Source organism: Aplidium turbinatum, chromosome 18 (genome assembly GCF_918807975.1).
Source record: "Aplidium turbinatum chromosome 18, kaAplTurb1.1, whole genome shotgun sequence".
Classification (NCBI taxonomy): domain Eukaryota; kingdom Metazoa; phylum Chordata; class Ascidiacea; order Aplousobranchia; family Polyclinidae; genus Aplidium; species Aplidium turbinatum.
Window position 1 is genome coordinate 8,833,366 of NC_137489.1, and position 19,103 is coordinate 8,852,468.

The 19,103-nt window shown below is 37.1% G+C and overlaps 1 protein-coding gene across 2 annotated transcripts; it reads right to left on the reverse strand.

The window, feature by feature from the left end:
- Nucleotides 1-1,400: 1,400 nt before the first annotated feature.
- On the reverse strand, nt 1,401-19,097 carry LOC145787647 (zinc metalloproteinase-disintegrin-like NaMP). 2 transcript variants are annotated; one of them, XM_082599431.1, is made up of 18 exons: nt 18,939-19,097; nt 18,552-18,694; nt 18,280-18,441; nt 17,141-17,223; nt 16,327-16,526; nt 15,557-15,648; nt 14,446-14,613; nt 13,709-13,885; nt 12,684-12,820; nt 11,980-12,168; nt 11,277-11,439; nt 7,985-8,099; nt 6,153-6,258; nt 5,481-5,673; nt 5,124-5,192; nt 4,488-4,779; nt 3,212-3,317; nt 1,401-1,608 (listed from the first exon to the last, which is right to left on the reverse strand). In XM_082599431.1, the coding sequence occupies exons 1-18, from the start codon at nt 19,030-19,032 to the stop codon at nt 1,584-1,586; spliced, it is 2,514 nt and encodes an 837-aa protein (XP_082455557.1). In that variant the 5' UTR covers nt 19,033-19,097; the 3' UTR covers nt 1,401-1,583. The 2 variants fall into 2 exon arrangements, with proteins under 2 accessions (XP_082455557.1, XP_082455558.1); XM_082599432.1 differs by lacking the exon at nt 11,277-11,439 and having other exon boundaries at nt 7,981-8,099.
- Nucleotides 19,098-19,103: the final 6 nt, after the last annotated feature.

Consider the following 19,103-nt stretch of genomic DNA (forward strand, 5'->3'; position numbering starts at 1 on the left):
TATGTACCAGTTTTGTTTTAACTCATTACCCAAATCTTTTCAAAACTACTTTAAAAAATGCAACGAAATTCAACACTTTACTACTCGAAACTCGACCAACCTAGATTACTATTATTATCGACACACCACCACAAAACTACAACGCTCAATAAAATACTCTGGCGCAAAAAGTTGGAATAACATACCAGATGAAATTCGCAAATCCTCTTTCACAACCTTTAAAAGAATGTACAAAAAGAAAATTATTGACTCATATTAGGCAAATGCTAAATTACTAATCTGACTTGCAATTGTAACACAGGCTAGGCCTACTACGTTGGCCTACCTGAATTTTTTTAATTTCTTATCATCTTGGACAGCTTCACTGTTATTTATTTATTATTATGTCTTTTTCTCAATTAACCGATTATAATTAAGTTATCATTAATGAGTTGAGGGGTGGCCGCTTGACTTAAAGACCTTGAATGGTCATTTTGCAGCCTCCCGCTGTTGTGATGCTTTTATTATTTTTAATTGTTATCATTTCAACAGTTTTGCTATGTACCGTACATTGTGTTTTGACTTGTTGTGCATCTTTTTCGCAGCAGCTAATAAACATCTATCTATCTATCACTTAAATTTCTCCAAACTTAGTCGGACCACAAGCTATTAACGGGATGCGTATTTGTAACCTGTAGGTCGCTGCAGCAGAGAAGGTATTTGGACCGGTAGAAACTTTAACATAGGACAATTTTCTCTATGAACCAGCTGACTGCAGCATTGTGAGCTTTCTAGCGATCAGCCAGAATTGATTCTTGCTTTGAACTATGTTTGGTTGGTTTGGTATTTGAATCTTTATCCTCGGACTGACAAAGCCTTGATTGGTTATTCCTGGTAGCTTCGCATATGTTACTTGTAGAGGCTCTTGATGCAAGGCCTGGTAGCCTAATTAGCCTATAAAAGAAAAAAGAGTAACTGCAGGGGTGAGAATTGAATTCACGCCATCGAAATGACTAACTTTTAAAGTACGGTACCGTACCATAACGGATCTCCACTTCTGTTAGTATGTGCAGCGGGAGCCTAATAGTTCTAATCATAGAATCCTGGTTCGACTCCCGGCTCAAGCGGGTTGTTGAAAAACACCGCTTACCTCTATCCAGGGTGTAATAAAATGGGTGGAGAATGGAGATAGTTAGCCTACTGAAGGAAAGGCACCCGAGGGAAAGAAACTATAGCCACCTTACTTTCGTTAGTGCCGATGGCTTAGTACAATGAAAATCTTATCTTCTCGTGATGCTTGGATCAAGTATGGGACTCACAACCAGTCTGATAGCAGCCAGCAATTAAGTACGGTAAGTCAGTTTACTGCAAGCTCTAGTGGCAGGCCTACTTTTTATTACCGTACCTAAGACAGGCCCATGGACAGCTTTTTAAAATTTTATTTTTAAAACTCAGCAGCAACGATACTGTGATAAAAGGTAATCAGTGCAAGAATGAAACAATAATAAGCCTACACATTGCTAAAAAGTTACACTTAAAAACTGATGTGCTTCATAGTGGTTTAAGATTCCATGCGAGATTGAATTTAAGCTTCTCTTCGATCATCACGGATCTTGACGTCGAGAGGTTCTGAGAGTACAGTAAAGCAGTTAATAAAGTTCGAATGCTTACAGAACAAGTTGATTAATTTACCACTATGTTAATAACTATAAGTTGGATATGTTGCTGAGATGCATCTTTCAACAATGGAGCCTGTTTTCAGGCAGGGATGCATAGCTATTAGCTATGGAATAGAGGAAAAAACGAACAATTTTCTTAGTTTTGGGGTGGATAATGTTAATGTGAAATTTTCTATCTTTGTTAAAAGAAAGGAGGTATCCAACTTTCATGATGAGAATATCCACCGTGCCTGAGCATAAGATGGAAATCAGAAATCACCCTTATGGAAATGGACATTCATTGCACATCTCCCCCTATAACGGTGTCCGACGTTTTTTTCGTAAAGAGTTGTTCGTAAAACAATTGTTCGTAAACAATTGTTCGTAAACAATTGTTCGTAAACAATTGTTCGTAAAGTTAATTCTTCGTAAAACAATTCTTCGTAAAGCATTTCTTCGTCCGTGCAATTGACCGTAATACTAATTGTTCGTAAAACAGTTACAATTCTTTACGAACAATTAATTAGGGTAGCGTATATGCTAAAGATGTGACGTGCTGTAGACGAGCAGACAGAGTGTAGAGTCCCTGATTCACAATGGCAGCGAAAAGTGAAATCCAAAACTTTTGTATGGTGGCCAGCTTTACAAAGATTATAGTGCACTTAACGCACAAGGGCAAGAAACTACTTATTGAAAATTTGAGCATTTTCAAAGGAAATGTCCTGCACGAGTAACAACAAGGGCGCCGAAACAATTTTTGACTGAGGAGGGGGGGGGGCAGGATTATGAAAAAGGGTACTTTTGTTGCTGAAAGGCCAATTTTTTAAAACTTTTAAGATAAGATATAGCGATAATGCTCATCTATCAGCTCACTATCGAGTAATGATACAAGTGTCCGGTATACAAAGGACATCATGCTATTGCTATGTTATAATGATGTAACCTACTGTGTTGCAGAATTTATGCTGTGAATATTATTTTGAGCATTTGATTGAAAGCTTATGATTAACAATTTCAAAAATATTTTCATTGTCGAATATCTCGAAAACTAGAGCCAATTCGAAAAAACTAAGTGCATTTTCGGAGTCAGGGGCCTTGAAATACTTTAAAATGACTCTCATCTTTATTTGTGCCAACATTTTTTTGTTGGCCTGTGTTATATGTAGGCTAAAAGCGAATAGCAGAAATTGTTATATTGCAAAATGTGCAGTAGATTACATGACTTTAAAAGGGCACCATTGCCCCCTGTCCCTCCATGATGCTCCCCTGCCCCCGCTGCCGGCGCTCCTGAGTAACAACTGAAAATTTGTTCACAAACATTTGACCTATCACCTGTATACGAACAATTCACTATACGAACAATTGTTGTATACGAAAGAAATGATTAACGAAAAATTATTTTACGAAGAATTAATTTTTCGAACAACTTACTGTTTACGAACAATTCACCTATAACCCCCTATAACAGTGCAGGATCACTACGTCTATCTCTTTGTATTTTATTGTATGGCGGACGGCGGTAGGCTACAATTTAGGAATAACGTTTGTTTGATTTATTTTAATATAACTTTTACCTCGTTCTACAGGAATGGACTTTGATATACGTTAACACGCCTCCACCTAACGTTACAAGTGCACCAAATACGATGGACCCAGATATGATGGTGCTTCGTTGCCAAACTGATAATAAAAATACTGTAAGAGTTGTATCAAAATATACAATATTAGGCTACTACTGATAAGCCAATAAGAGATTCATGTTAAACTAATCAAAACATAAATACTAAATAGCCCAACATGTAGAATAGCCTACTAAACTCATGTTCTGCAAATGTTTCGAAAATTAAACTGTCATCTTCAGCGCTAAAAATGACAGTAGGCCTGTAGTTTTCGAAACTTACGCTGAACATGAGTTTACTATCAACAATTTGGGCTCTTTATATTTTGATTAGATTAACCAGACGTTCCAACCATTTTGCTCTTAAGTTTATGTTATTTTCAATTGGTAAATCGTCTCGTTTCAAATTCAAAGTGAAACAAAATTGGATTGAAATAAAGCGAAAAAATTAACCTTTTAAAATAAGATACTTGGTAGTCTAATAGGCACACAAACTGTCTTATATGAACATATTGCTGATGGACGCGTAAATTCGCTCGAGCAAATTTAACAAAACATTAAGTTTGAAAATCTTTAGTAAAATAACTTGTAATGGGTAGAAAGTCAACATATCCCTGACGATCTATTGAATGAACTTCGTCTCCCAGAGTTTAGAAATCACTGTTCTACACTACAGCAACATGCTTAACGCAACATCGCGTATGTGTTTGTGTATAAGCACATCTGCATATAATTTTGTTATTGGCACACTGTATGAAACTGCTGATCATCATAAATAGCGTCTGCAACACTTCAAATAAGAAGATTGTATGTGCATTTTTTCAGGTTATCCTAGCCTAATTTCAAACAGGTGGCAATTTCAGTTCAGTAGGCCATAGCCTTAAGAAGTACCGTAGGTATTTCTCTCTAGAGCAGTGTAGCCTACTGTACATAATCAAGAGAGGAATATAAGGCTACAGTCGCAGGGGCGCCACCCCACATTCCCACAATTGACGCGCGGCTTTAAGTGTCTAGCCAAAAACACAACCACATGCTCTTGAGCGCTGTCGAACTGGCGCCCTTTCGAACATCAAACTAGGGCCCTCACTTCTAGGCTATACAATTTCAGTTCACTGAACGAAAAACAAAACAATAATCTTGGTTTGTTTAAAAAATTCTGTACTGAGGTTATCGACTTTATGAGATAACATGTGATAAACCAATCTTCAATAAATCGCTTTATCTCTACTCACCAGAACTTGCAGATCCATTGTCGCTGTCTTTAAAATCTGTACCATTGTTGTCGTTTTCGCCATCTTTGGAGGATACATTAACGTCATTGGTTGCGTCACCTTCGTTATTATCATCGTTTGTGGTGTCTCCGGTTTTTCCATCTACGTCATCCTCTATATTTTCTTCTTTGTTTTTACTATCTACGGTTTCCGTTTGACTTCCATCACCTTTATTAGCCCCGTTGTCCACAGCTTTGCAGCCGGGTGACGAAAATCCAGCTGGACATTGACAATTTCCCAAAGTGTCACATTTCTGTAAAAATTGAAAAGTAGACTAAGTAGCCACCTATCACTAATCGTTCAATTAGATTATTTCTTCCGGCTAATGCTTGCTTTCTAGAATAGCACGATGTGCTTTTGAGAAAATAACTGATCATATAAGACAAATGGGCTACAAATCATACCATTTGTTACACCTGTAATCTTATTGTACTGTGTGCTGTTGCAATGGGCGCAAACTAAAAAAAGACAATTAGGCCTATTGTTATTGAACAAAAATTTAAGCTAAAATTGAATTTACGCAAGGCTGAGAGTGCTGTGGCTGCACTGCATAAAAACCTGAATATATTGAGCTAAAACCTTACGTTTCCAACTTACTTCATTTCCATTGCAAGAATCCGAGCACGTCAAAGGTTTTACTTGGCTACAAACTCCACTTTGGCAAACCTGAAAGTCATCAGAAAAATAAAACAAGCACCGAACAGTGTTAGTAAGTGTTGATACAAAAAAATGTGAAGAAGAAACAAAGTAAGTAAAAACAGAGTGAAACTGTTCACCAGGCATTTGATAAACGAAATGACTTACGTTCTTTTGGTTCTAATTACTATATTCTTCTAGGTTACTTCATGATGTTAAGGATGATGCCTAGCTTTTATTACTGACGTTTCGTCAGTCAGCACAGCCTTCAAAGTCACCATTTAACTGTTCAATACAAACTCGAAAAACTATAGTTACCTTTCCTGGACCACATTTCGTGCCACTTACAACTAGACCAGGCTCATCAATTGTCCCGATCGCTGAGCGTAATGTCTTGCATTTATAAACAACAGGATCGGTGCTTAGTTTGAGGTTGTTCAAAAAGAAACTTGCAGCAAACACTGGAAAATCACCTCCCCCAACACAAACAAGCTTTCCACAGATGGCATTTCTAAAACAATTAAACTTTTGATCAAAGAGTAATGAATAGAAGATGCAAAAGAAAGATTACCAAGCAGATCCAGCAAGTTCTTCAAGTTTCTGGATGGGAGTCGTTTGTTCGCACAAACAATCTGTCTAAAATTTAAATTCTGAAACAAAGTTTGCACTTTTGCTTTTCTGAAATGTCTGTTCTGAAATAACCAAGACATCGATAATAATTTACCACAATAAAACTTCGTCATTAAACTTTTCATTATTGTTTTTTGACTTCACTAGTAATCCAAAAGGGTGCATAATGTGATAAAATAATCAAAGAAGGAAAGACTGCCACACTAAATTCGCGAATTTCAGTTTGCTGTTCCAAAATAGACTGACGTCAGGAAACTTGATCGACGTCATCTGCTAAATCGGATCGCATGATTTTTTAAAAGTCTTGACTCAATAAAAGAGTTTGGAAGTCTTGATGTAACACTAACAAGAAAAACTCACGCCGCACTGCACTTGAGAAATGTCGATCCCGACTGACCGCAGTTGCCATTATCAGTCCCCGCCTTATTTATAGAATCGTAGCAAGCACTTGGACCAACTGTGGCCGCTGTACGTAAGATGATATATATAAGTGAATAAGGACCTTCTGATGATTCTCTTTTTAAGGTGAAATATATATTATTATCCCCTGACATAGCCGTACGAGACCAAACCATTTTGGGGGGACAGAACGTAAATTTGCCCAAACCTGCACGCTTTTATAGAAATTGCCCAAATATATCACCAGCTAGCTAGAATTTCTTACCCAAGTAATCAAGATAGAACAACTGAATTCATCTTTGAATATACCTTGCTTGTGCATTGCTCGATGCTTCTGCACTTTGACATGGTAGATAGGAGCAACATTTAGGAATATTATATACTTCAGCAGTAGCATTCTAAATGTTGGTGAAATTAACATGACACAGTTGCATATACAAACTAAATATTTATTTTTTATTTTGGGGCGCAACTGCATCATTTTAATTTGGGTAGTTTTATAAAAGTAACCAAACAAAGCTAAGCAACCCCACAACATTAACATTACATTTAACATGTACAGTATAACATTTTTTCGTTAAATGTTGTGGTGTTGCTTAGCTATGTCCGTTTATGGTTGAAAAAGTACTGTAACCTCTCCACCCGAATTGTTTTATAAAAGTATTCACCAGATTTATATAAATTCATATTTTGTAGTTGCCCAAATCAAGATGATGCATTTATGGATATTAGGCCTATGAAAAAAATTAAAGACTTTGTAAATTTGGATGCCGAGGCAACTGCATCATGCCAATTTGGGCAGTTTTATAAATAGACTATGATCAGATAATTTCATATTTTTTTGTTGCCCAAATCTAAACGATACAATTATGTAAATGGGAAAAATTAATGAATTTGTTCATTTTGGGGAAACGGCCTCACGCTAATTTGGGCAGTTGCATAAACAGACTAATCAGATAATGTCATGTTTTCAGCTGCCCAAATCAACACGATGCATTTGTGAAAATTAATAAAATTAGCTATATAGAAAATTTTGTGTTTTGATTTGGGCAGATTCATAAAAGTATTAGAGACATATTTTGGTGGCTGCCCAAATTGGCATGATGCAGTTGGTTAAATGCATTTCGTAGCCTACTACAGTTTGATCACCATACAATACATCAATACGGGTGTGCCAAATGAAAATTTTGCGGCGTATTTCTTGTGCAGATAAGAGGCTGTACCGTACTTAGTTTGATAGGTAAAAGATATTAATTTGTAGTTTTTCTTAATTCATGCAATTTTGAAGCTTTTCATATAGCAATTTTTGCCCTAATAATTGCAAGATTTTGCCCGAATTCGCGACGTTTTGAAACAACAGGGGGGGGGGGGCAGCTACCCCCCTGGCTCGTACGGCTATGTCCCCTGACATGTGCGTTTGAACTCATTATTACGAAACTGTAGCAACTCATTATGATTTAACAACCACATAGCTCAAATTCTAATTCACTTCACCGCGAGACAAATGAAGGCTGAAGACACAAACCAATAAAAATTACTGTAATTTCTATCGCTGGGTAGGCTACTATCAACTCCAGCAAACTTTTCCCAAAGACATCGCAAGGAAAAAAGTTTGAGAACCACTGCATAAACATTAGAACTCATGTCATGCAAAAACACTTTAATATATAGCCTACAGTAGTCGAAAGTAAAAGGTATCTTAAGACATTGTCAGTTGTTTTCACCGTGTTTAGTTTAAAAGCAATAATCTGGATTATAGCTGATAAATCTGTCAATAGCCTATAACTACCTACTTGGTCCCCAAATGGCCTGGCACTGTGATTCGTGGGTTCGACAGACTCCATCAGCGCAAAACGCTGTGTCATTTTGACAGGGAAGTCCGTTTTCCAAGTAAACGTTATCCGGGCACTGTAAGTAACCACAGAAAAAGTTTAAGTTAAAAAAATATTTTATGTCATGCTACTATTACGACAGCTCTACAACTGCTATTCCCAAGTTTGTGTTGAACGAAACAGCAGAGGAATAGCGAAAGCTTCGAGTTTAGCAGTGTGGGCACTACCTCTTCATCTAACGGTTAGACAACGGTAGCCTACTTCTCAGGATTGAGAATGAAACACTAAACTAGTGATCATACTGAATAAAGTTCATTCAGTTGAGGAATAAACTTCCTGTTTTGCAAATGAAAATGGAAGCAATGATAATTCAGCTTTTAGTGTGGGCAACTAAGCAAAGCACTCCAAGGACAAAGCTTCATTCACAGACACCTAAAAGATGGAATAATTTACAAGCCACAACAAGTGATAAGTTCGTCGTCTATCTCAAGTGACTATAGCCCTGCGTCATGGGTCAAACCATGGACTTCTTAATAGTAGGATCTGGACAGGAAACAGTGCATATACAGAGGCGCCAGAAGCGGGGGGTGGCAGAGGGGCGGATACCCCCATACCCTCAATTTTTCTGTGGATGGGGGCAGAGGAGGAAATGGTGCCCTTTTAAGGTCATGTAAGCTACTGTAGCCTACATTTTGCAATATAACAATTTCTGCTATTCACTTTTAGCCTAATTGTAATCTTTCATTATTTCCTCAAAATACTATTCACGACACAAAAGTCTGTATCACAGTAGGTTACATCATTACAACATAGCATGATGCCCTTCCGTGCCATTAATCTTTGTATACCGGACACGTATTAAATCATTACTCGATAATGAACATTATCGCTATCTTATCTTAAAACTTTAAAAAAATAGCCTTTCAGCAACAAAAGTGCCCTTTTTTCATAATCCTCCACCCCCCCAGTCAAAAATCGCTCCGGCGCCCCTGGGCATATACGAAAGCTTAGCAGAGCAAATTGTTTCATTTCCATGCGACAAATTTTTGAAAGTGATCATAAACTCCGAGCTATTTTTTTGTTGAAATATTCTGGAATTTCAATCACTAACATTGATGAAGCCTCCAAATCAAGCAGTGGTAGCCTACAAAGCTAGAAGAGGTGACATCTACATGGCATGTTACCCTGCAAGCTGAACTTCTTTTCAATGTCGCACCAACTGAAACTGGTGCAGTCATAATACATTACGTTACGGGCTACTGCTGTCAGTCGATAGTAAAGTCATACAAATGCAATTCCTGCAAAGAAGCGACTGTTGAAATTGTAGAAGAATTTAGAGAAAATCTTCCAGAACATATCAACTCCTTTTTTCGAGAAGTTTGTCGAGGCGGTCTCTGGCGACTAACTGAAAAAATATACAACATTGGCGTCCTTTGCTGGAAAATCGTTGCTGAGGTGTCACAGTCTGAAATGATGAACTTGTTTCTCTGCGGTTAAACCAACGAGAAATATTTAAAAAGCTTGTTTTATTAACTTTTTATGAAGAAACTCTTGTGCCACCTTTTTCAGTTCCAGCTATGTGCAACAGGAATCATAGCATTATTGAAGGAATCGCCGCACGCTTTTATAATTGCATGTGAAAAAATTTATGTCGAAAAATCACCGAAAAAGATGCGAATACTTCCAAAAGAAAATTAAAATGCTTTCGGCTAAGTAAAAAATGATAATCCGTACCAAAAAGTGTTATTTTGCAGCAGACTTGAAAGTTATTTATCAATTTGTCGTGTAAAATTTTTTCCGCACTTTGCGTGCCCACGTTTATTTTCATGCATCTTGTCTTCGAATCGAACCCAGTGCTACTGCTAATGAAAAATGCTCTTCCTCTTAAGTCTTAAACTTTAATGCAAACATCTGTATGCCAAACTTATTGAATTATTTAAGCTTACAGTTAAATTAACATAACATTGTACCCTACTATTTGACTTGCCAGGGAATCGAACGTAATTCACTAAATTTGAAACCAGCAGCACGATAATCCACAGAACGCCATCTTACTTTTCTTATATTAAATTTTTTCTATTGCATATGAATATTTGACTCTGCATTTCAACTTAGTGTGCGATAAACCTTTGGCCTCTGTTTGGTCACATCAGAAATTCAGTTTCCAGTCCAGATCCTACTATTAAGAAGTCTAGAGAAATAAAACATAGTAACTTTAGCGGGTTTAGCATACTTTATTTCACACAAAATATAACATAATTAAATAAAATAAACTCAAACGTTTTCGACACGTACGTGTGTCCTCATCAGGAATTAAATCTGCAATACATAAAATGAAAAATCGTAAGATAAATTTGACTATGCACTGTAACTGTAACGACACTCTGGACTGAAAGCACAAACTGAACAAATGATACGAGAATGATTGCGAGTAAATTATGCGATGGGAAACAGATCACGTGAGGTGTAGACTACAGGCATTGGACAAAACAATTAGAACACACACAAAAGGAACGATGAGCCACAGGCGAATAACTGCCGGTTGAGAGATGGATTGTTACGTTTGATTCTTAAGGCTTCCATGATCTTAGTCTGAAAATCAGATCTGCCTCGAGAGATGATTTTAAATTGGTCGATCGAGAGATGATTTTAAATTGGTCGATTTTGTGTGAAATAAAGTATGCTAAACCCGCTAAAGTTACTATGTTTTATTTCTCTATGGTTCAGCAAAGCAAACTCTCTACCAAAGCTTTATTAAGAAGTCCATGGACAAACTCTCTGCAACAAGTATATGGACAAAATTCTGTAGGTGGGTTTTGTGACCATGCTAATCAGTGGTCAACTGGTCATGTTATTCATATACGTTTTAAATCCTTTATGCTTCAGTCAGTGGCGCTGACCGGGTCCAGAGGGTCCTTTTCGACCCAGGCCCGGAATGATTTTAGAGCCCACAACCTTTCCACGGGGCCCGGGAACTTGAAGGAAACAGCCTATTCTTTGTATTTTGAGTGTTTTTCGAAGAAGTGCTTAATTTGGGGCCAGAAGATCATTGGTACCGGGCCAAAATTATCTTCTCAAAGGCCCTGGTTTTGGTTCCTCTTCTCTTCTTCTGGTGAGCGAAAATATTGTGCTTATTGCAATTATATAGTAGCCCACTCTAGTTTGTTCGGAGACGAAACCAAAAACAAATAAAATGATGGTGATAATATAATATCATAAAAAATCTAACTAACACATCAAACTGAACCCTTACGTCGGCAGATAGGCCAGTGCAAAGTTCTGGAAAATCACATTCGTTGCCCTTGGTTCCTCTGCACTCAGTACCAGCAGAGGTGTACTGACATTCTTTACAACAAAGCCCAAAGTCGCATGCAACTCCAGGTAAAAACTGGCAAGTAGATGCGTTGCAACAGAGACTAAAATGCAATGGGAAAGCGATAATCTGAGCAAAACTAGAAGCGATGTAGACCTACTGTATATCGTACAAGTTGCAACTACACAATGGTCTCCAAACGACAACCTGTTTAACGCAATCCAACGTAGTATTTCTAATGTGGTGCATTATGAAAGTTAAGGAGGCCGTCCAACATCTCGTATAGGGTTAAGGCGAAATAAGATGATAGTAAATCACAACTTTATGTTTTGTTGATTTAATTGTTGCAAAAATCTATTTTTAAATAAAATTTTACCACTTATAACTTTCAAACAACTTTTAACGATCAAGAAGTAAAAACAGAAAAGATAAGCGCAAAACTCATTAAAAATACAAAAAAATAAAAAATTGCTAGACCGAAAGCTTATCTTGGATGAAGCCAAGTTTGAATTTAAGACCCAAATTACACATAGGCCTACATGGGACTAACACATGATAGTCCTTTCCATTTGCTTTGTGTATGTGGTGAAAATCTTTAAAATAGACAATTGTAAGGCACGTGATAAAATCTAAGCAAATCTACCTTTTACAAAACTGTGGTGTTCCACAATCACATTCTTCGTTTTTTTCCACGATCCCATTTCCACATTGTGGTCCCAAGTATACCCGTGACGGAGAGGGAACGTTGTATAAACATTTTTGGGTGCCAGATTTCCGGTTTTGTTCTAAATAGCTCCGACTGCAATCGGACCAGTCTTTTTTTGGTTTCAATCTATTGAAGAGAATTGATTCGAAATTATGTCTTGGCAGCTGCAAGCAATAGCTACTTTAACGTGGGGGTCTCTTAGAAAGTGGCATGGAGTTGTTTTGTTAGGAGTATATAAACTCGTAAACACCAATTCGAAATGCTTGAAGGCCAAGGATATTATGTCGGAAAGAAGATGACATGGACAATGTGATAGAAATACAATATCCGCACTGTGATAGGGGAAAGAGGTGAGTGTGAAGTACTAAAAACGTGGTAAACTACTTAACAACTGATCGAAAGCTGAGAGAATCAAGTGTAAAAATCATTACATTTACAGTTGAGGTGTGAACTGAGCATCTTTAGACAATAATATAAACGACGATTGATGGCGAGTATTTGTGCTGCTTCATCCATCACTAGCTATATGAAAATAGGCGAATAAAATAAGAAGTAGTCAAAAGGAGCCTTTTCGTTTCCATTGCATTGCTTTTTATAATTTTTAATGAACTGCAACCCTAGCGATCTAAACTGCAACTTACCCGATTGCTGGGGCCATGATGCAATCAGCGTCTGTAGGGCAAGTGCACTGATCGGTGTCATGCATCAAGCCCAAGTTGTGCGCCATCTCATGAGCTACAGTGTTTGCAACATGAAGTACACCGTCGCTATCCGTGTCCTGTCTCAAAACAAAACATAATTTGATCAGTGAGACTCTCTACTACTGATGGTTGAAAACGTAATTTCTGCTATGTGTCTCACTACGAAAGTGATCCATGGTGCTTACGGGAAAACGAATTGGTGATTTTAAGAACTGAGAGAATGATGGTGAGGGCAATGTGTGGTGTGAAGCTAATGGACAAAAGAAATACCAAAGAACTTATGAACTTGATTGGGTTGAATGAGAATGTTGGTAATTTGACGAAGGCGAATGGAGTGAGGTGGTATGGGCATGTTTTGAGAAGGGATGAAGATGATGTTTTGAGAAGAGCGCTGGAGTTGCAAGAGGAGGGTCGTAGAAAACAAGGAAGACATAGAAAACGTGGAAAAGGCAAGTTGAGGAGGAAAGCAGCAAGGTGGGCTGGACAAGAGAGGACGCGTTAGACAGATCGATGTGGAGGCAAGGTGTGAAGGCGATTGCGGCACTTGGAGGTGAATCCGGCCACCCTCGGTAACGGAAACATCACCGGATTAAAACTGGACTACTACTACTACTACGGAAAGTAATAGTGCAATATATTTGAATCATCCCGCGGGCCGTATGTTGTGCAGGCCTGCTTTACAGACAATATCGTTCCAAGAAAAAAAGCTGAAACTTTATTCTGTCAGTCTCAGCGACCGGGCCTGCATTAGTGGTTCAAAGCTTCTATAGATGAAGTACAAGAAGTAAGGTTGAAGAGGGGTTCTCTCAATTCGAAGACGATTTTTCTCTGAAATCGATCAAAGAGCATGAAAAACTTTTCTACAAGTTTTATGATTTCACGAAGAAAAAATGTCCCGAAAGTGATTTTAAAATGAAACAATAACTTTTCAATGACTTGAAATGGAATGAACACTAGTTTTTTACCTCATTAACACCACAAGACGACTTGGTGCACATCGTGTCGACAGACGCCAAGCCTACCAGTGTTCCGTTAAAGAAACCTCCATGCAACAAATGCACGGTGTCAGCATAAACCCAAACAGAGGTTGACGGTTCTGTAGAACTTTGATTTTTTCGAAAATCTATTAAGTTGTTCAATGCCTGTAAAAAGTCAAGGATTATTGTCAGAGAAGTGGTTAAGCGGCCGAGTTCCGATAAACTCTGGGTCTCCGGCCGACGCTCCACGAACACTAGTTCGACACCTTTCCAGGGCACATGTCTTAGTAAGAGAATAAAATGCTTAAAGGTACACATAAAGATCTGTTTTCTTTTAATCCCATTGAAATGTTATGAACCTTCAACTACCAAACATGTAGGATTACGCCCAGACAGCCTTACTACAAAAATAGCAACAATTGTTTTTCATAGAAAATTTGTTGCAAAGCATTTGCATGTGACCATCTACGATAGGCCTACTGCAAGTTTTTTTAACATTGAAAAATGACGAAGTTTGCCATGATTGGTGTCAAAAAACAGCTTTTTTTTCTACCTCTTGCGTTTAGAATAAAAAAAGTTTTTTTACTATAAGTCAATAACTTAAATTAAGTAGGCCTAGCTCGGTTTTTGAAAAAAGCAACCCTTCAATTTGTCTATGAGGTTTGGCAAACAGGACAAATGAAAACAATACTAAGAAAGGCAATAAAACAAATTTTCGAACTCACATGATCAGCAATGCGTTCTACGTTTATTCTGTCTGCTTGAGACCAAACTTCAACACTAGAAAGCACGACTCTGATACCGGCACCTAACAATTGATAGAATCCGTCAACATAATTGGCAACTTCTTTTACATGAGATTCAATGACCGTTGAGTTTCCAAGTCTTGTAACCTAAAAAGTTAAAGACAAGTATCGAGTAGGCTAAGTACTTTGAACGGATGAAGTGAATTTAAAAGCTTGCAATAGAAAAACGCATGCTACTGTGGGTCTACAATTCCTCTTAGTTCACTAAAAAGTTTTTTTTTTAAGATGTGGTGTGCCTACTGTACATTCTTGCAATGTTAAGTCGAAATACAAAATTACCAAATCGCAATAAACCACAGTGAACAACAAACTATGACATGGATAACGAATGAAAAATAACATTTTTGGACGCTAAAGTATATGTTAGTGCAATTCAATGTTATTGTTAATCCTTTCGCATCCAACATCATTTTAAATTTATGCTCGTTAATGGGTGAGACAAAGCTTTGTTTTATAATAATAATAATGCTTGTTTTTATATAGCGCTGGGTCCATCGCAGAATGCGTTGCTCCTCAGCGCTTTATGAAACAGACAGTGTTAATGCAGACGTATAAAAGCGCAATTGAGTACGTTTTTACCCGAATCCATTCCATTGCTGAGTGCCAAGCAAAAATAAGACTGAGTACCGCTTTAAAAGGTCTTTGGTATGATCCGACAAGATATCGAACCCATGATTACCGATTACGGGGCAAACGCACCAACCACTAAGTTTCGTAACAAATTACCTCTACATTTATTGATCTCTTTCAAAATGCGTGTCACTAAGTAAAAAAAATTCAAGGTCATTGGAGAAAAAAAATTTGAAAGGTGTATGAGACATCAAGACCTGTAAGGAAACCCAACAAAACTGCTTGGATTCTTCGATCAAACTGCAGAAAAAATAACACTGGACGCCAAAGAGATAGAGCAGCATTCCTCACATTATCACATTTCATGCAAAATATCATTACACTTTACACCATTTCTGGTTTGCATATTCTTTCATGTTTACAACAATCAACGCTAAACAACCACCAGCACTTCACTCACAAGAGCAAAATCGACTACAAACAAAAGTTCAATGTATCTCTTTGGAAGAGTGGTATCACGATTCTTTCTTGATGATATTTCATCGGTAGATTCTGTGGAACAAGAATTCATACAAAAAGCGGAAAACACTTCAAACCAATTTAATTCAACACATGGATATAAATATTAAATCGAACCTATTCAGTCTTCAGACAATGTAAAATACAGTTAGAAAATGTTCAACGATAGCAGAAATTGCAAACAATCATCTTTTGAAACTAAGAATAACTCGATATTTAGGTTTTAGCTCAACATAGTCAGGTTTTCAAACACTACACTATGTAAAGAAATGAAGTGCATGGAGCAAACAGAGGATTGTTTGCTCTGTGGATGTGGTGCTATAGAAATGTTGTTATTACTATTATTATTACATGAGATGTAGGCTAAGTAATAAACAATACAAACAGTTTTATCCGCCAAGGACACATGTAGTAGTTGCTCGTTCAACGAGATTAATACTCTTAATTATTGACTTCAAGATCTTAGTTTGAAGGCTGGTTATATCTTACAAGTTACAATTAAAACCAAATAATCCCTTAGTGAAAAACTAGTTACATGTCAATGGTTTTACCATCATCAGAGCTTTTGATTATTGAAGGTTGTTTTTACGGGTTTTGCTGAGCATGTCCACCTCATGTGATAGATCCTTTTACGGAAGAGTATGACATCTGTCTCCAATTTTTACATGTTCAGTTTATTCGCAGCTTGAAAATGTTAATAAATGAAAGTACCTGGTGAGTGCTGCTTCAGGTTGTTAACAAATGAGTGAAGATCTGACTGAGAACCATTTTGTCCGCAAGTGCCATTTGGTTTGTTGCTTATCACATCTTTTGAACGATAAATGACGTGTGGGGTGTCTTGGTTTAGTTGGGCTGTCGTAACAGACAATGGTTCAAAGATGAAGAAATCGTCAGGTAGAATAATGCACCCCCTATAAGTAAAAAAAACGGAATTAGTCTCCAGCAAATGAAACGTAACTGCTAGCTGACTTGAAGAATTTTTATTTCGTATTTAAAGTAGACTAATAATATCTATGGAGAAAGATGTAGCATATCCAATATCCATAGCAAAAAAGATATATCATACTGTAGCTATTCTATGCCAGTTACACCGCCATACAGTAGCCGTTTACGTTTGTACGACAAATTCCGAGTGTGATAGTTTTTAGCTCTTATATCCCCTATTACTCAAAACGATAAATAAATGTAGACTATTGTACCAGTTACATCAAACTCAGCTCAATTACAAATAACTTAGATGAGTTATTTACTTATGACATTGCCAAATAATACGATGCTTCCTACAAGATTAAATTTCAGTATCAGGCGTTGATAAGAACAGAAACTGATAAGCTTTTTCTGAGGAATATCTATTGCTCAAAAGCTAATAGGACCCTGCACTGTTTCAACTATAAACTATGCTACACTTCCATGTACTTCAATCTACGACAAGTACTGAAAATAACTTGACAGTCAGAAACACCCCTTGCTTTTCCTTGCTACGCTACAATCAAACTTCACTGCACTAATCTAAATATCCACATACTTTAGTCCATGACAAGTACTCATGATAACTTGGCTGCCAGAAACATCTCTTATTTTTCCCTGGTAGTAGCAGTGATTTTGCTCCTGAAATTAAACAATTTTGAAACAATATATCATGGAAGGCTTAAAACATATTATAAGTAAATCTAAGTTTGAGAGGTTTGTGATAAACCTTGGCAGTTTTAATAAATCCTGCTTGGATTGTCGGTTTTTTTTTCTCTGGTATTTTGTGAGTTGTCGGAGTGGAAAGTTTTAAAACCCTTTGAGGACCGATGGGACATATGTGTCCCATGAAATTAGCCGATTACTCCCAAGCTAACTTTAAAAAATTTGCCACTGCTGATGTTCTAACGTAGTATTAGATATCTATGCTTAATTTTAGGATAGACATGCTTTTTAATTTTTTTTTTGCGTAGGTGTTGTTTATATGACATATGAAGTGTAAACAAACAAATTCTACATAAATATTTTTTTGGGGAAAATTAATGGTCCTCAAAGGGCTGGCTAAAGGCTAAAGAAGGTAGGCTAATGGTTTAACGCATGTTAACCCTTAGAAGGTTAGGCTCCTGGAGTCTTGCTCAGTTTGGGGGGGGGGGCTGTCGATTCTTCTTATGCTTTAGGAGTGATATCTCTGTTACTTTTTAAGGCACGGTTTCAAAATTTGGGATTCACTTTGTAAAATTATTCACACTGAGCATATCCAAAAATTAAAACTATGTGAATTTTAGAACTGCTCATATACGTTGAAATGTTGAGGTGACTTATGACTGTAATTGTAGCGTGAGTTTACACATTATTATTTGGTAGAGTAATGAAGAACATGCATTGCAATGTTGTGATTAAATTTTTTTTTTAATTTATTTTGATTAAAATTAATTACTTTCATCCAGCTGGTGGGAAAATTTTGAACAATAGAATATGAAGTATTTCAGAGGATGTGCTGAGAAATGCCTTATATCTCTCAATTTATAACCTTTATTCGCTCAAAATTTCAGCTCAATAGAGGTGAATAAAAGCAAGGAAAAATCAAGAAATCTCGTAGTCGCAGCCTCAGTAGTTTTAGAGATACAACTGTTGATACAAAAAAGTGGAATTGACAACCCCCCCAACCTTCAAAGGGTTAAGCCATTCGAAACTTACGTGAACGGTGGGTTTATGTACTGTGGATTTTCCAGTCCCTGAGATATCAATCACAGAGAATGATTGTGGAAGCAAAACCTGATTGATAGACGCATCAAGGTTGTGTGTTTTTCCTTGGAATTCAAAAGCAAAATACGCTATTTCAGCATGCAAGCCGATTTCCTGGAAACAATAGTTTTAAAATAAAGTCATAGAACTTCCGTATTCAGGCAATTGTAAACACTACAAAAAAACTATTATAGTGAAATTTTGCAAAAGTTCTTAAAACTTACGTTTGCTATTGCGGTTGAAACATTTGACTTCCTTCGCCTGTGCTGGTAATCTTCATACTGTCGAGGATGAAATACTTCGTATGTTTTTAAGGTTTGCAGTAAAGGATGATCGATTTTACTAGGTGACCACTGGTCAACCTGGCCTGGAACCAACAAGTATTTTAAACACAATTGAGATATTAACAATAATGCTACGTATGTAACAACACAGTTGTACGCAGCTTTTCTCGCTGAGACTATTCGTTTGAATTCGGGTATATCACTTAATCAACTTTTCTATCAGCATTAAGTTATTGTAGATTCAGTGAGTGGTTTTAATGCGTTTTTAACCAAGGTTAACTTTAAATTTCAAAACACTACTTTCTTGACTACTCAGCGACGGCTTACCTGTACTTGAATTAGTATATTGAAGATTTTCAAATGACAAACCTTTCCTGGCAAATGCCCATACAGCAGCAACAAGCACCGGCCATTGGTTCATAGTTAATGAAAAGAAATTCGCATTCTTAAACTCACTATCTAAAACTTAAACAGGAGGCAGAACATCTACAA

What these genes read in the sequence shown, in the direction of transcription:
- LOC145787647 (XM_082599431.1), bottom strand. Translation starts at nt 19,032, where the DNA reads ATGAACCAATGGCCGGTGCTTGTTGCTGCTGTATGGGCATTTGCCAGG. An exon ending in GCACTGGCCTATCTGCCGAC is followed by an intron (nt 8,100 to 11,276) that starts GTAAGGGTTCAG and finishes GGTTACTTACAG; the next exon opens with TGCCCGGATAACGTTTACTT. An exon ending in CCAGGCCATTTGGGGACCAA is followed by an intron (nt 6,259 to 7,984) that starts GTAGGTAGTTAT and finishes TCTTACGTACAG; the next exon opens with CGGCCACAGTTGGTCCAAGT.